This window comes from Urocitellus parryii, chromosome 2 (genome assembly GCF_045843805.1).
Source record: "Urocitellus parryii isolate mUroPar1 chromosome 2, mUroPar1.hap1, whole genome shotgun sequence".
In the NCBI taxonomy this organism is placed as follows: Eukaryota; Metazoa; Chordata; class Mammalia; order Rodentia; family Sciuridae; genus Urocitellus; species Urocitellus parryii.
The window spans coordinates 224,418,801-224,435,119 of NC_135532.1; the positions used below are offsets into that span (position 1 = coordinate 224,418,801).

General features: G+C 60.9%; 1 protein-coding gene across 1 annotated transcript in view; it reads left to right on the forward strand.

The window, feature by feature from the left end:
* Window positions 1-15,873, forward strand: part of Pdxk (pyridoxal kinase) — a 31,672-nt gene extending 15,799 nt beyond the window's left edge. The window contains exons 3-11 of the mRNA XM_026410098.2: window positions 1,760-1,864; window positions 2,364-2,447; window positions 4,121-4,167; window positions 6,163-6,248; window positions 6,977-7,022; window positions 8,502-8,613; window positions 9,369-9,505; window positions 11,576-11,642; window positions 11,905-15,873. Of these exons, the coding sequence (XP_026265883.1) occupies window positions 1,760-1,864; window positions 2,364-2,447; window positions 4,121-4,167; window positions 6,163-6,248; window positions 6,977-7,022; window positions 8,502-8,613; window positions 9,369-9,505; window positions 11,576-11,642; window positions 11,905-12,017 (797 nt within the window). The 3' untranslated portion in view covers window positions 12,018-15,873. The remainder of the gene's footprint in view (window positions 1-1,759; window positions 1,865-2,363; window positions 2,448-4,120; window positions 4,168-6,162; window positions 6,249-6,976; window positions 7,023-8,501; window positions 8,614-9,368; window positions 9,506-11,575; window positions 11,643-11,904) is intronic.
* Window positions 15,874-16,319: the final 446 nt, after the last annotated feature.

The following is a 16,319-nucleotide window of genomic DNA, read 5'->3' on the forward strand; positions in this document are numbered from 1 at the left end:
AGAATGTGACTTTATGTGGATGAGGCCTTTAGAGGCACTGATTAAAGTTCATGAGGTCATGGGGTGACCCTGACACAACACAACGGTCCTCATAAGAAGGACACATCAGAGCTGGGCCTGGTGGTGCGCACCTGAAATCCCAGTGGCTCAGGAGGCTGAGACAGGAGGGCTGCCAGTTCAAGGCCAGCCTCAGCCGTAACTTAGCAAGGCTTTAAGCAACTCAGCAAGACTCTCAACAACTAAAAAGGGCTGGGTGTGGCTCAGTGGTTAAGCAACCCTTGACTCAGTCCCTGATACCACCACGTATCCCTGGGTTAAATTCCTACTACCAAAAACTAAAGAAGAAGCCATAGGACCCAGACGCACAGAGGGGAGGATGGCATCTGAACTAAGGAGAGGCCTCTGGAGAGACCAGCCCTGAGACCTTGATCTCAGACTTCCAGCTTCCAGAATGTGAGAGAATGAGCACCCGAGGTCTCAGCGGGGTCTGTGTACCTTGTCACAGGTGCCTGAGCACACCAGGACACAGGTGTGCAGGTGGGTTTACCCCACCCCCCAATTTGGAAGGATGTCTGAGACCAAGGTTCAGAAAGGACCTTTTTGTCTTGCACCCTGCACCACTAGGCCTATGAGATTTTGGTGGCAGCCTCAGGCCTCCTTAGGAAAGCTAGCCCAGGGGCATCCCAGATAGTGGGCAGCTGGAGCCTGGAGGGGCAGGCTCCTGACCAGCTGAGCTGGTAGCCAGGGTTCAGTCTGTTTCTGTCTGGCCAGTCCACCGCGTACCTGGGTCCTGCACATCCTTCTTCAGTCAGAACCTGAGGGTGCCTCTGCCAGGTGGGGCAGCCGAACTCTCGCTTGTCCCTGGGGCTGTTCTGGAGAATGGCATTTGTTCCAGACACCTTAGGATGGCGCCTGGGAAAGCCAGGGTCCTTTGCCATGGGAATAGCTGTCACCACACAGGCCAGACACTCGGGGAGGGGTGTCACAGGGCCCTCATGCAGGGAGTCGGATGGTCTGACGCCTCCCACCCCTGGACTCTGCTGTTCCAAGAATCAGAACCGAAGGGCTGTGAGATCGTGTGTTCGGGGGACTGAGTCGGGGACGCCAGGCCCCTGGGTGGGGGGAGTGGTGAGAGGTGGGTTTCCACACTTGGCTTCCCCTGGCATGCACGGGTGCCCCCCAGCAGTGCCGCAGCGTCCTGCACCTCAGGTGTACCCCAGGTTGTGGGCAGTCCTGGAGTGGACACCTTGCTTGGACTCCTGTTGGTCCCGGGCAGGCTGGGCACTTGGGTCTGTTTCTTGTCCGGCTTGGTCCAAGGCTTTCCTTGCCACTCGGTAACCTTGTGGTGGAGGTGTCCCGACAGGGTGCCCAGTGCTGGGTGACAGCCCCGCTTGATGCCCAGGAACACAGTGGGGACTGGATCCGGAGATGGGGGGAGGGCACTGAGCCACTCCTGCAGAGCCTGGGGAGAGGTCAGGCAGCCTGGCTGCCCTTCCCACTCAGGACCCCAGTTCTACCGGACACAATTGCAGCAGGAACTGGCCAGCAGAGTGTGCAGACACTGGTGCAGGACCTGGGGCTCTCAGGGGCACTGGACATGTGTTGGGGGCCTGCTGAGGCACTGTGCCAGGGCTGCCCACTGGGCATCCCCAGGGAGGGTGGGCAGTTGTCCCTGGGCTAAGATGGCCACCAGAGAGGCCTGTGCCGCTCCGCCCTTGGCCCCCGTGCCTCAGGCCCGTGTGATCTGCCGCCCCTGCAGGCTACGCCCACTGGAAGGGTCAGGTGCTGAATGCCCATGAGCTGCAGGAGCTGTACGAAGGCCTGAAGCTGAACTGCGTGAACAAGTACGACTACGTGCTCACGGGTATGTGCCCAGGGCGAGTGGCCGCAGAGGGCCAGAGCCCCCTCCCCAGGCTTGCACCTGGTCCCTGCTTTCTTCAGGGAGGGTCTCAGTGCCCTAGGCATGTCACATCCTTGGTGGCCTTGAGCCTGCCACTCTGGGCCTGGCTTGGGTCCTGGGTGTCCTGGGGCCATGGCGGGCAGCACAGGTGGGTGTTGGGGGTGCTGCTGGGCTGGAAGGGGGCCAGCAGGGACTTTTTAAAAACACCTGGTTAAAAGTGATACGTGCTCACTGTCGAAGGTAGAAAATGAAAGAAAGGAAGAACTCAGTCGTCTGCTGGTCACCCAGGGGTCCATTCATTTCAAAGGTTGCATTTCTTTGGGGAAAAAGAAAAAGGCCTGGTCTCCCTCCATGACCCTGGACTGGCCCACGCTGCCTGGGCACAGGCCTTGCTGTGCTGCCCAGCCCCCGTGGTTGCGGAGCAGCTGTACTAAGAGGGTAATCTGGCTTCTTCCCCCTGAAGGTTACACCCGGGACAAGTCCTTCCTGGCCATGGTGGTGGACATCGTGCGGGAGCTGAAGCAGCAGAACTCCAGGCTCGTGTACGGTGGGTGCTGGACCAGCCCGCTCTCGGCCCGAGTGGCCAGGGTGCACCTGTCACGCTGAGTGGGGTTGGCCGGGAGCACAGGAAGGGAGGCCCAGCTGCCTCCTCCTGGCCACCCCTCCCGCTCTGTCCTGGCCAGTCAGCTTTGTCCACTGGTGTCCAGGAGAACCTTGCGGCTGTGCAGAGGAGCGGGAAACGTTTCCTGGGTCTCGGGCGTGTGTGAGAGAAGAGTTAATGTGCTAAAAGTCGGGGTACCCAAGATGTGCCTGCACATGACCCTAAAGGGCGTGGGCATGGGGTGGCACGCAGGCAGGGCCAGGCTGCAAGGGGGTGAGGGGAGTGGCCACGTCCGGGTGTGTCTGCATAGAGCAGCCCTCCTTCGTGGCCAGGCAGCCCTGGGCCCATCCTGTCACCTGGAATAGGGCCAGTGTCACCAGACTTGCAGACTGAGGACCTTTTCCGGGGGCATGGTGACCCTGTCCCCCCGGTCAGTGGTGGGTCTGCCCCAGCTTGTTGCTTTGTCCATGCTGCTGTACAGGCCAGTGCCGGGAGACCTGGGTTGGCCTGTCCACGGCCAGGGAGGGGAGGGACTGCTGTGCTGGCCCAGGAGCCCCTTGATGCTCTTCCGTGTCACTTGAGAAATGGTGCAGGTGCTCCTCAGTTAGGTCAGAGTCAACCAGTCGTCTTAGACAAGGAAACGCAGGAGCCAGTACCCGAGGACAGCCGGGAGCTGGGGGGGGTGCCTGGACTGGCTCACCCCGCTTCACACCCGCGCGTGGCCGCAACAGCAAGCACTGGCCACTGCTGGTAGAATATGCAATGGCACGGCCACCACGGAGAACAGTCTGCAGGTCGCTCATAAAGTCACGTGCAGTCACCTCGCGACCCAGCTCCCTCCCTGCTGTGTGCCAGAATAACTGAGGCAGACCCTCCACCAATTGTGCACCGTGTTAACAGCAGCCAAAGGTGGACACAACCAGGGTCCACTGATGGTAAAGTGGACAGGCACAGGGGGGTGTGGAACACAGAGCCTGAGTCAGCCTTGAAAGGAAGGAAGTGGCTGTTAGGGTGGTCATGCCCGTGATCCTGCAGCTTGGGAGGCTGAGACACGAGGATCACAAGTTCAAGGCCAGCCTCAGCAACTTACTGGGACCCTGCCTCAAAAACTAGGGCTGGGGATGTGGCTCAGTGATGAAGCACCCCTGGGTTCAATCCCTGGTACCAAAAAGAAAGAGAAAGAAAGAAGAAGAAAGGAAGGAAACTCTATGACCCAGATGAATCTTGAAAATGTCTCATTCCGCATAAGCAGCCGGTCTCCAGAGGGCAAATAGGATTCCACATAGATGAGCTGTGGGGACTGGGAAGGTCAGGGCCTAAGGGTGGCCTGGGAGTGGGGAGTCGGTGTGTGACGGAGGCAGTGTCAGTCGGGGGAAGGGGAAGGTGGCGTGGCGGTTCCCCTCGTGGACGCCCTCACGGCCCTTCTCCGTCTGTCCGCTCACCGCCTTTCTGACGTTTTACCACCACGAATCATGGGGCTGGGGCTGAAGCAGGCCTCACTCACTCGGCCAGCACTCTGCTGCTGAGCCCCCGGCCCTTACAGACATCTGGCGGGGGGTGGCATGAAGGGGTCGGGGTGCTGGCACCGCCAGGCTGACCGGCAGCCTGTGTCTCCGCAGTGTGCGATCCCGTGATGGGCGACAAGTGGAACGGCGAAGGCTCCATGGTAAGTCTCGGTGCTGCCATGAGGTCCTGGCTTGGCCCTGGGACACCCAGAGACAGGCCGCACCTCAGGGCCGGGGGGGTGGGGGGGTGGGGGGGGGCTCGGGGGCCAGTCAGGCTGTGGATAAGCCCTTGGGCTCTGCGGCACCCGGTTCCTGTAGCCCCAGAGCAGCCGCAGTGCCAGCGAGCGGGGTACCGCCTCCCAGAGGTCACAGGCAGACACTGGAGTTGGATTTCCTGTGTTGAAAGTGGGTTTTGTTTACCTTTGCCCCCAAACATTTAAAAATCAAAAATCATTCTTAGCTCACGAGCTGTTCAAAAGTAGGCGGAAGACATGCATGGTGCAGTGCCCCTGCACAGGACAAACTGGACCAGGTGAAGTCCATCCTGTGGCCCTCACAGAGGTGGACACAGGAACTCGGGCCGTCCTGCCCGTGGGTTTCGAGGTCGGCAGTTTAGCACCTGCACCGTCTTGCCTTCTGCCCGCCTGTGGGCCTGGTCTCTCTTGTGTGCTGGGAGGTCAGCAAGCGCAGAAGCCGAGCATGGTGTCCACTGGCAGCTGCCCTCCCTGCTCCACGTGGTCAGTGGCTCGCGGGCTTCTGGTTTGCTCAGTGCTCTCTCGGGCACCTCCCCGGTGCCCGTTTTCTGGAACCCGGCACCAGGCCTTGCCTGCTCCTGGTGCTGCTCCCTGTGCTGGGCTCGGGATGCTGGAGTTTGGGTCCCAAAGAGCCGAGGCCCGTCCAGTTCGTTGACTAGGACCTGTCCTTGTTTGGATCAGGTTGATTTTTCCTTGTGATCTGAGAGCAGCCTAAGCGCGAGGTGACGGGTTAGGTTCAGAGGTGGAGAGAACCCACAAACTCAGGTTCCTACACAGATTTAAAGGAGGAATAGGACTCTCTGTAGTGCTTGGGGTCAAACCCAGTTCCTCACTAATGCTAGGCAAACACACTACCACTGAGTGACATCCCAACCCTTTTTACTTTTTGAGATAAGATCTTGCTAAGTTTCCCAGGCTAGCCTTGGCCTACTTTGAGATCCTCCTGCCTCCGCTTTTGAGTAGCTGGGATTACAAGTGGGAGTCATTGTGCCTGGTTGAATAAATCAGGGGTTTTTGTGTGTGGGTACTAAGGATTGAACCACTAACTGCATTTTGCAGTCCTTTTTATTTTATTTTGGGAGAGGGTCTTGCTAAGTCGCTAAGGGCCTTGATGAGTTGCTGAGGCTGGCCTCAAATTTGCCATCCTCCTGCCTCAGCCTCCCACGTCGTGGGAGATCATAGGTGTGCCCTGTGGCACCAGCTGAAAACCAGGTTTTGAAGAACCTTCCGTTGGTATCATGGTCCGAATTGAGGCCAGAGCTAGGGCCTGGGTGGGCTGGCTGCACCCCACCCATTCTCAGCACCTCCCAGCTTGTGGCTGGAACTGTGGCACCTGGGGGCTCTCTGAGCACCAAGGACACAGGTACATCTGAGGGGGCCTTGGGTCTCCAGGGAGGTCCCCAAGCTACATGAAGGGGAAGGATCAGAAACCAGCTGCTCCGCGGCACCTGGAAGTACCCACAAAGCAAGCAGAGTCATTTCACACCCTCATGTTGGACTTTGGCTTTGGGGTCCTTCTTAGAGAAATGTGGAAGCTAAAGAATGCTGTTAGGTCACACTGTTTGTTGGGCAATTTAAGACAAAAATGAGTTGATCGTGGGTGTGGCTCACGGCATGGCTTCTGTAGATACCAGAAGATGTGCGGGTCAGCTCCCAGACCAGGGGGCCTCAGGACCCCTCTCCCCATCCTCTGGGTTCTCCTGTTTCTCCGCGGCCTCTCCCTTCTCTGTGCTCTGGCCCATCGCCCACCTCCTGTCCCAGACCCTGTCCCTGGAGTTGCCCTTTGTCTGCCCGCCCCAGCCTCCTGCAGCACCCCTTGCCCTTGTGTTGGCCTTGCCCGCTGCCCAGTGGCGCAAGCCTCTGCAGCGTGAGTGAGTCCCCCTTGTCTCCTGTGCTGCTCAGTACGTTCCCGAGGACCTCCTCCCCGTGTACAGAGAGAAGGTGGTGCCCGTGGCGGACATCATAACCCCCAACCAGTTTGAGGCCGAGTAAGTAACCTCCAGGGCGGGCCTCAGAGGATCCCGTGCCTGCCCCTAAAGTGTCCCCAGAAGTTCCCCACTGGGGTCAGGTTACCCCGAGGTTGCCACCTGCTCCTGAGTCACAGTGGCAGCCTGGCTCAGGCCCCACCTGCTGGCCTGTGTCTACCTGAATAGCCAGGTATAGGAGTGGGGCGCTCTGGCCAGCGGAGGGCGCTGGAGGCTGGAAATGCCTCCAGGTGGGGAGCCACGGTGGTGCCACAGGCAGGCCGGCCGCAGGGTCTCTCTGTGGGGTTCAGAGGGGCTGTGGGCCTCCTGCCCGACTAATTGAAGGAGCAGACACCTGGGAAAGCCAGTCACCAGGCTGCGGAGCTGAGGCTGCTCCTTCTTGGCCACAAGCTGGTCCCTCCATCCCTGAGGCCTGTCATCCACAGGTGTGGCCCTGGACTCTTGGTGGCCAGGCATCCCTGACCTAGCCCTGTCTAATCTGGGGGTGATATCCCACCTTGACCCTGAGCTGTTGGTACAGTGATGACCGTGTGAGTCCGTGGAGGGTCTGGACGCTGGTCCCTTCACAGGGGCTGGGTGCTGTGGCGTGGGTCACGGGGGCCCTGTGGGGCTGTTCCTCTCCACTGTGAACCGTGGACGCTCAGCACAGCTGGAACCTCACAGCAGTGCAGTCGACAAGAGTCCCCTTAGGACCAGACCTCACCCCTGACCCCAGCCCACCTGTCTTCCAGGTTGCTGAGCGGCAGGAAGATCCACAGCCAGGAAGAAGCGCTAGCGGTGAGGAGACCTGGGGGCCGTGCGTGTGGCTGGTCACACTGTTCACGGCGGGAGGGTGCAGCACACATCTGGGACCGGAGATGGGCACCCAGCTGGGCTGGCTCTGGCCTCGGATGTGGTTGCACCCAGCCCTCTGGTCAGCCAGCTGGCCCTTGTCCCTTCCTCCTCAGCCGGCGCTGGCAGGGCAGCGTGTGGCAGGGCCCAGGCTGATCTGCCCGGCCCCGTCACAGCAGTCCTGCGAGCCCTGCGGCTGCTGGGACAAAGTGCCAACGCACAGTGGGCCGAAAGCAGCACACCCCCGGCACCCTGGGGCTCAGGTGCTGCAGGGCTCCCTCGGAGGGCGTGGAGGGCCTGCGGGGCTGGGCAGCAGCACGTCTCACCACAGCCTGGGCGCATCCTTAGAGGGCCCGCAGCCTGTCCTTGAGGTGTCCCACCCTGCTGTGACCTTTTTCTGAGGCATTGGGGTCAGGACCGCAGCCCAGATGGCCACCTGCCCCCAGTGGCGCTGCGGCTAGGGTCCTGTGAGCTCAGCAGTCGCCCCCAGGCCTGCAGCCCCCCGCAATGACCTCAGACCCACACCTTCCTCCCGAGAGCAGTGGTCAGGAAGCCTGTGGCTGTGAGCTGGGCCCCTGGGGTCTTTTCACAAGGCCACCTGCCCTGGGCTCCAGAGACCAGCAGGGTGCATGTGTGGGCAGGGGGGTTCCGGGACAGGCTGTTCCCAGGCCAGCCCACTGGCAGGCTGCCTGGTGCAGTGGGGCTCAGGCAGCAGCGGACGCGGCCCAGGGCAGACTGCTGTTCCCCTGTGCTCCCCTCTGGGACTTGCCACTTGCCCTCAGGCCAGCAAGCCCTGGGGGACAGTCTCCACCCTTGAGCTTGCCACTAGAGTCACCTCCATCCTTTGCTTTCAAAGCAAAAGACAGACCCGAGGTGGTGGGTAAACAGCAGGCGTCGGCTCAAGCACTGGAGCCACAAGTCCCAGGTCAAGACGCCTGGGGAGGGCTCTGTGCAGGGGGTGATGTCCTCCTGGCAGAGTGGCAGAGCAGGGGACCTGAGCTGGCCCCGGTTGCCCTGTCACCAGGCCCTCACTCCCAAAGGCCCCACCTCACGGCCCCAGGGGACACATTCAAACCCAGGCCACGAGCTCTGGGCACAGTCCAGTAAGCATGGGCAGGGACCAGATGCAGGTCACCCTGACCCTCACAGCTACCATGTGTCCCTGTCACTCAGGGCCACTACAGTCGGGATCTGACCCAGGGCAGACCCCTCCCACTCAGGCCTGGCTCCAAGCCAGCACTGCCCAGGGCCTCAGCTGCTGACCTGGGTCTCAGCTGCTGACCTGGGCAGGCTCCTGGCTCTGCCCTGGCTGGGCCGAGGGGATAGCTGTGCACACTCAGGAGCTTTCTCTGTCACTGGGACGTGCTGGGTGGAGTGGGCATGTGGCGTGTCCACTGGGCTGACGTGCTCCCTGTGCCACCGCAGGTGATGGACGTGCTGCATGCCATGGGCCCCGACACAGTGGTCATCACCAGCTCCGACCTGCCTTCCTCGCGGGGCAGTGACTACCTGATCGCACTGGGCAGCCAGAGGATGAGTAAGTGACCTGGTCTGAGTGCGTCTTCTGCCTTCTCGGCTCAGGGGACACTTGGCCATCAGGGAGTGTCGTGTGCTCAGTAGAAGGAACACTGTCCTCAGCTGGTGGTAGATTTCCTGAGCACTTCTCATTGCTGAGGAGGGTCAGCTGCAGGAGGCTCAGGGCAGGTGAGCAGCCCTGGACAGCACAGCTTTATCAAGTGGCCACCTGGAGCTGGGCCGGGCCTCGATCTCGCGGGAGCGCCTTCTGCTGGGCTGTATGAGTGGCAATGGGAAGACCACCTGGGCCGATTTTCTCTGAACCACATTAGGGTGACAGAAGGCCGGGTCCCCTGCTGGGACAGTGACAGGGGTCACACCCACAGCCCCAGGGAGCGTTCCAAGGTGGCCGCCTCCTTGGCACCTCTGCCTCTGGGCACGGTGTGTGGGCACACAGCTGAGGACATCCGGCAGTTCCTGTGCTTGGCCAGCTGCACCTTGTCCCTGAGGCCATTCTCCCTGTGGCTTCTGTCTTCCACTTTCTCTTTAGGGACGGGGGTGGCACTGGGGTCAGGAGGCAGCACAACATGCTCCTAGAGCCCCAGGGCACCCAGGAGGCCACCTGCGCTCTGTGTGAACACCCCAAGGGCCGGCAGCGCTGACCCTGGTGTCCAGGGAGGATTGGGACACCGTGGGCTGGCTACCTCCTGTTGCAGGGTTGAACCTCCTCTGGCCAGGGAGTCTCGGGTCAGCGATTTGCCTTGTCTTCTCCTGCAGAGAGGCCTGATGGCACCACAGTGACCGAGCGCATCCGGATGGAGATGCGCAGGGTGGATGCTGTCTTCGTGGGCACCGGGGACCTCTTTGCTGCCATGCTCCTGGCGTGGACACACAAGCACCCTGACAACCTCAAGGTCAGCCGCCTGCCCTGTGCGGGGCCTTATGGCAGGCCCAGGGGGAGGGAGGGGCCTGGCCTGAGCAGCAGCCCGAGTAGGGGGAGGGGCTGCTGGGCTGTGGGCTCAGGACCCCCCTCCTACAGTGAATCTGCCCTCTCCCCCGCTTGGGAAGTAGGGGTCACAGTGCTGTGGGGCAGGAGGAGAGCATCAGGACCCCGGCTGGGCTGGCGTGGGGCTCCGTGGTATGGCCCTTGCAGGGCGTGTGCGGGGCTCTGGGCTCTGTCCCCGGCATGGCAGAAACAAGAAGGCTGGGTCCCTCCTGGGTCAGCCAGGTCCGCCTGGGGAAGCCCTGAGTCCAGGCAGCCTGCTAGGTGCACCCTGGGGTCACTGTGTGGGGCCCTGCTGTGACTTGAGGGTCTGAGAAGCTGCAGCCAGCCCCCCACCCCAGGGACCGAGCCAGAGCTGAGGACAGAGGCCCCGGCAGTAGGTCGCTGCAGGCCTTGGCATGGAGGTCTGCTCCCTGGGGACCCTGGGGAGTCTGTCCCATCTGCTCTGTGCAGTTGAGATGGGCGGCCCTGCCCAGGCGCTGCAGGGTACATGGGTCAGTTGCCACTGACCTCGTGCACAGTGTGACGTGTCAGGGCCTTTCTCATGGAAACTCGATTAAGCGTGGAGCTCAGTGGGGGCTCCTCCTGCGCTGTGTGCAAGAAATTGCATCATGGGCGCTTATCGGGTCGCTCCTGTCTGACACCCTGTCCACTGACGCCAGTGTCCTTCGCGCTGTTGGGAGCAGAGTTGGCGGGACTGAGGGGAGGAGAGGGCAGGGGAGGGGAAGCCGAGTTGGAAACCTCCCTGCAGACCCACCCAGATCCCTTTGGGGTGGGGTCCGCCATCCTGTAGAACACGGTGAGGGCCAGAAGGGACAGCCGTACCACCGGGGTGGTGTTCTCTGGGAAAGAGGCTCCCGGAGTCAGCTCTGGTTGTGGCTCCCTGATGCCCTCTGCTGGGCACCCAAGGGTGGCAGGTCCCCTGGGGCTGGGCGCACTTCTCCAGTCGGTCAGTACCACCAGGTGTCTGGCTCCGTGTTTATAAGATGAAGTCGACTGTGGCCTTCGCGTGGCCAGCCACTGCGAACCCTGAGCTCAGGCTGGAACGTGCGGTGCCCTCACTGTTTGGCCCCCTCCCGCCTCCCTCAAGGGTAGAGTGTAAGCAGGACCTGCCACCTGTTCCTGGCCGCGGCACCTGCATCCTATGGTGCAGGGCAGCGGAGACACCCAGCTGGCACCTGGAGGAGGCTTCACGCCAGGGCTCAGGGCTCGCGGGCCAGGGCCTGGGTTCACCCGCCCAGATAGGCTCGGGGAATGAGTCTCACGCCCCCACACCCGCTGCATCCCCCAGCCTTTGACCCCCAGGCAGCGGTGATGATGACTTTGGCTGCCTTGGGGACAAGCGTTCTCCCCGATGGCCTTGACATCAACTCCAGGAATGATTCAGCTTCAGGGATTCTAGCTAAGCACCTGCTGCACACCAGGCAGCACTGAGTTCCTGAGATAGCCCCTTCTCGCGGCTGTCTGGTCATTTAATATGCGGGGTTCACTTGCCACCTCCCGTGTGCCACCTCCCGTCACTGTGACAAGATGTCTGAGAGGACAAAGTGAAAAGGTGTATTTGGGGTCAGTTTCAGTCCGTGGTGGGTTGGCCCCGTGCTCTCGGGTCCTGGTGGCCGATCACGGGGGGAGTGTGGGGGAAGAAGCCACCCACTTGGCAGGGGGCACAGGAGAGGAAGAGGTGGGCATTCCACCCCCCTTCCCAGGACACAGGCCGTGATCTCGGACCCCCGGGCCCGCCTCTCGGGCTTCCACCATCCCCAGTTGCCCCACAGGATGGGCCTGAGCCCTAACACATGGCCTCCCGGACAGTCCAGGTCTGTGGCGGGCGGTCCTGTGGTCAGCCCTGGGGGCTCCCATGTCTGGGGCCTGGGTGGTGGTGCTTGCAGCAGGAGGTGCATGTGAACACACCTCCAGGCGGCGGTGGTCAGCTCCGGGACGCAGCCAGGGGCTGGGCCACAGCGTCTCTCCCTCCCTGCAGGTGGCTTGTGAGAAGACTGTGTCGGCCATGCACCACGTTCTGCAGAGGACCATCCGGTGCGCAAGAGGTAGCTGCCCACAGAGGGAGGCCCTGTCGGGAGGGCACAGTCCCCTGCAGCTGCACGCAGCAGCTGGGGGCGGGGGCCCTGGTGGGTAGCCCTGTCAGAACCTGGAGCTCAGAGGCTCGGGGCTTAGACAGAGATGGGGGAAGCTCCCAAGGAACCCACAGGGCACCTTTCTCCAAACTCCACTGGCTTAGACATGGGCGGGCGCGGGGGACCAGGGCAGGCAGCTCCCGGGCCACCCTCACTGGCCCTTGTTGGTCTGCAGCCCAGGCTGGGGAGGGACAGAAGCCCAGCTCAGCACAGCTGGAGTTGAGGATGGTGCAGAGCAAGAAGGACATCGAGGACCCAGAGATCGTCGTCCAGGCCACAGTGCTCTGAGGTCACCCACTCGCCCCAGCGCACAGCATGTCCCTGTTTTCATCCTTGTGACAGTGTGACGTCTGCCTTAGTGCCATGACTGACTTGCCTTCCATCTGTGAGTGTCGGGCATCGTGGGTCCCGATGGTGAAACCTGCCAGTGTGCTTTTCAAAAGTAACAAGCGATCACGGGAATTTGTGATCTGGAAACCCGGCCCCTCCCCCAAGGCTTCGGGACTCCTGACTGCCCTCGGTGGGCCGCTGGCTGCCACTGCCCCACGGAACCCCTGTCCCGAGTGGGCTGGGCCCATGAAGGCCTCTGTCCGCTTCTTGGATTGCATCGGGTCTCAACCGTGAGCATCTGGAAGAATCACGCCAAATTCCTGTGTTGTCCTTCTGGTTGTCCCCTCTCGGTTCCTGCGCTGGAGCTGTCCTAGTCTGCAGCGTGCTGGGTCCCTGGGGTCTGGCCTCACGCAGCTGTACAGCTGCTCACGTCCGCACGCTCAGACACACTGGCGTGTGGTCACCGCACAGGGACCTCTCCAGGGCCCAGCGAATTCCAGTATCAGTGGGACCTCCTGTGACTCGGGAACAACTTCTGGGGATCTGCCATGTGTCGGGAGGGACGTGCTGGTGCAGCAGGGCCGCCCCTGGCCAAGGCAGCTGGTGGAGTTGGAGAAAGGTGCCCTGTGAGTTCCTTGGGAGCGTCCTCCATCTGTCGTGTGCCACTAGGCCATGGGTCTTCTGCCCACTGTGGTGACCCTGCATGGGGCCACATGTGTGGGATGCAGGACGAGATGGTGTCCGCTGTTCCCTCTTGCCATTTCATCCCCCTCTTCCTTGTCTGTGCCGGCTGCTTGCTGGAGACAGGCGCTGGAGCACGATGCTGGTGGTTGGCTCGGACCCCGTGGGCTGCCGTGGTGGAGGCTAGCAGCCCAGCACCAGTCCAGCTGTCTGCTGCTCAAGGTGACCTCCCTGGTTCCACCTTGTCCAGAATTTGGGGCCACTCGGGCGAGGCAAGTGGGGCTGCTTGTCTGTGGCCCCTTTGTTCTCCCACCCTTCCTTCCTGCACCCCAGTTCTTGGGGGTGCCAAGGTCTGCCTCTCCTGGCACTTGCCCTGGGGAGTGGGGTAGCTCCTCCAGGGCACCCCGGCTCCATGCCATGGTGGCCCCTTTCCCAGAGCCCACCCCCACTGAGTGCGGTCCAGTGTCTTCCGGGAAGACCCTCCTCCAGGTCCCCATGGGACTCAGCCCCCTGACCTCTCTGACCCCATGCAGCTCCCATTCTGAGGTCTGAACTCGAGGTCAGCACTCCCTGGCCGTGGTTGACTGGCTCTCTGCCAGGCCACCAAGCCGGATGTGTTTGCTGCCATGATTCCTGGTCCCAACGGCAGACTTCTCCCAGCACAAGACCCACTGGACCCGCAGGAGAAGGAAGGCTGTGGCCAGAGCCAGGCAGGGAAGACCAGCCAAATTGACCAGGGGCCTTTGCATGGCCTCTCAGGAAAGCTGTCACTGCCAGGGGGAACCAGGGACCCAGTGCCAGCAATGAGGACAGCTGATTAGTGTCCCTTTCTTTCTCCTGTCCCCCATCTTTTTTTTTTCCCTTTATTTCCTTTCTTAACATGAGAGCAATTGTCTGGCTGGAGGAGGGACCTACTGATGTGTCCCACCCACATGGGGGGGGGACTCAGGCTGCTGGGAGCCTGGGGCATAGACCCAGCTGTGTGTGCAGAGGACCTGAGGGGCCGCACTCTGCAGGCACTTGGACGCTCTGCTCCTGAGCGACACCTTGGGGCTTAGTCCAGGTGAGGGTGAGCCCCTCTCCTTCCCCCAGTGCCCTGTGGAGCTGCCTGTAGCATCATGAACCTGGCCCTGGGGATAGGAGGGCCCTGGCGGGAGCCATGTTCCAAGTGGGGCTCTAGGTGTGGGACCCATGCTGGAAAAACGTTAAAGAGGGCCAGGTGTGGCTCCGTGGCAGACCTGGCCTAGCCTGTGCCAGGCCCTGGGTGGGATCCCCAGCCACGCACCACCCCCAGTAAAAGAAGAAAAAACGTTAGCTTCCTCGCAAGGAAGGGTCTGGCCAGCCCACCTGTGAGCGCAGGTCTTCAAAGTGGCGCTGCCACCGTCCCGGTGCTCCTGGCCTCGTTTCCACACCACAGGTGCCGCCTCGGGGTCCAGATCCACAGCCTGCTGTCCAAAGTGACCGTGGGCTTTGGTGGTGATCGTTGATTCAGCTCGGGTCCAAGTTAGAATCCAGGCTTGTTTTTACTTTCCATAGTTTTAATGACAGCAGAATCATAATCGTAACAATCCGAGGTGAAGGCTGTGTTAGCCCAGTGTTGCTCGCTCGATCCTAGGGGGTAGGATTTTAATACTTTCTTAATCCAGCTTTTCAAGCCTTCTGGAGACTGCAAGAAGGAATTACAAAATGTGATCCTTTTTTAATCAATTTTCAATCATCGCCTAGTCCTGCCAAGGTAATTGTGTGCCTCTGTGTTGATTTTGCAATATATACCAATAATTGTGAAAACGATACTTGGTTTCACGTCCTGGTCTTAAACTTGTCAGAGACTATTTTGTGACATTTCCCTTTATGACGGGCTGAGCCGGGCTTGGCTGAGCTGTTCCCGGGGTTACCTCAGAGCAGGAGCACTGCCTGCCGTGGGGGCTGTCCTCACCCCAGTGGTGGATCACCTCCACCATCACCCACAGTAAGGAGGCAGGCCCCCTGAGTGGGCCTCTGGCCGTCAGGCCCTGGGAGGAGGCAGGTCACTCAGGGCCAGCAGGTAGTGTCCTTGGTCGCTGGCTTCCAGAAAACTCCTGACCACAGTGTCCATGTCCTGTTGCTTCAAGCCTCATATTCTCTCTTAAGTTGAAAACTACAGAACAAAGCAGGTGAGAGTGTTCTGGGCTCTGGACTCTTGGTCCTTGCAGCCTTAGAGGCCCACTTCTTGGAGACCCTGGGTCCATGTTCATGCTGCCCAGAGAGCCCCTCGTCTCCTGCTGCCCAGCAGCTCCCAAGCACCTCCTTCACGCACCTCCTCCTTATGGGGCAGGGCCCCTCAGGATCCTTCCCAAGCTCCTGGCTCTGCCCAGGGAGAGGGCACTGGGGTTTGGGCACTGGCAGAGGGGGACAACTCTGGTGGTGGCCCTCACGAGGCCCAGACCTCTCTGCCCTCGAGGTGTGGCTCCTGGGTGTTCCCACTCCTCGCCCCTCCCTGGGGCCCAAGGGGGCTTCCCACATGGCCTCTTGCACCCGATCTCCAGGAAGCTGGGTCCTTCAGAGGAGCATGCCACACAGAAAGTGACCCAGAGCCGACTAAGTGGGCACTCGGAAGGACCCCTGGCCTGGAGAGCATGGTTCTGGGGGGCCAGATTCACTGCCCAAAGGTCCTTCATGAGTCCTGAGCCAGGGTAGCCTTGAGCTGGGTCCTGGGGTCTGGGTGAATGCTACCCACAGGGCCCCAGCACAGTGGAAGGCCTGGGTTTCAGCAGAGCTGGGCCAGGCGCTCATATGTCACAGGCAGGCAGGCGCCTTGCTGCAGCTGCAGCTGTGGAGGAACAGGTGGGAGGGTGTGGGCTCCTGCCTGCACGCCATGCACTTCCTGCCTCAGCCAGCAGGGGGCACAGCAGGGCTGGGTGGGCAGAGGCAGAGGTGGAGGGGGTACCTGGCCCAGCCCCTGGTAGATCAGACATCAGCCGCTTTTCTGGGGAATTTGTCTGTTTCCTTCCCATGTGAGTCCTCCTGGTTGGAGGTGGGAGCTAGGCTGCAGCCCTGCGGCACAGCAAGAGGGCTGGGTGTGCATCCCCACCCTCCTCAGCATCACAGCCTCGGGGTTAGTGCTGGGCTGCCTGGAGGGGCTCCCGGTGGCTAAACGTGGGCCTTCACAGGGTGTGTGTCTCCTTTTCTGCAGTGTGTTCTGGGTGCAGACTGATTAAAAACATTCCGCCTCGCATCTCCACCCAGTGTGCTTATTTGCTTAGAAGAGATGAATGAGCAATTTCAGAGCTGACTGCATTTTAAGACTTCATATTAATAGAAAGTTATTCCTGGAGGTCTTCTTGTTTTAATGGTGGCAGAATAAACATGGGTTTAAAGTGCATCCCCAGCCAGGCATGGTAGTGCACACTTGTGATCCCGGCTACTCAGGAGACCGAGGCAGGAGGATCCCAAGTTCAAGGCCAGCCTTAGGAATTTAGCAAGATCCTGCCTCAAAGATAAAAAGGACTGGGGTGTGGCTCAGTGGTTAAGCACTCCTGGGCCCTTTATTTAAGAATAAAGAGTGTCTGCACTTGGGAGCCAGGTAGGCCCCTTTCCTCA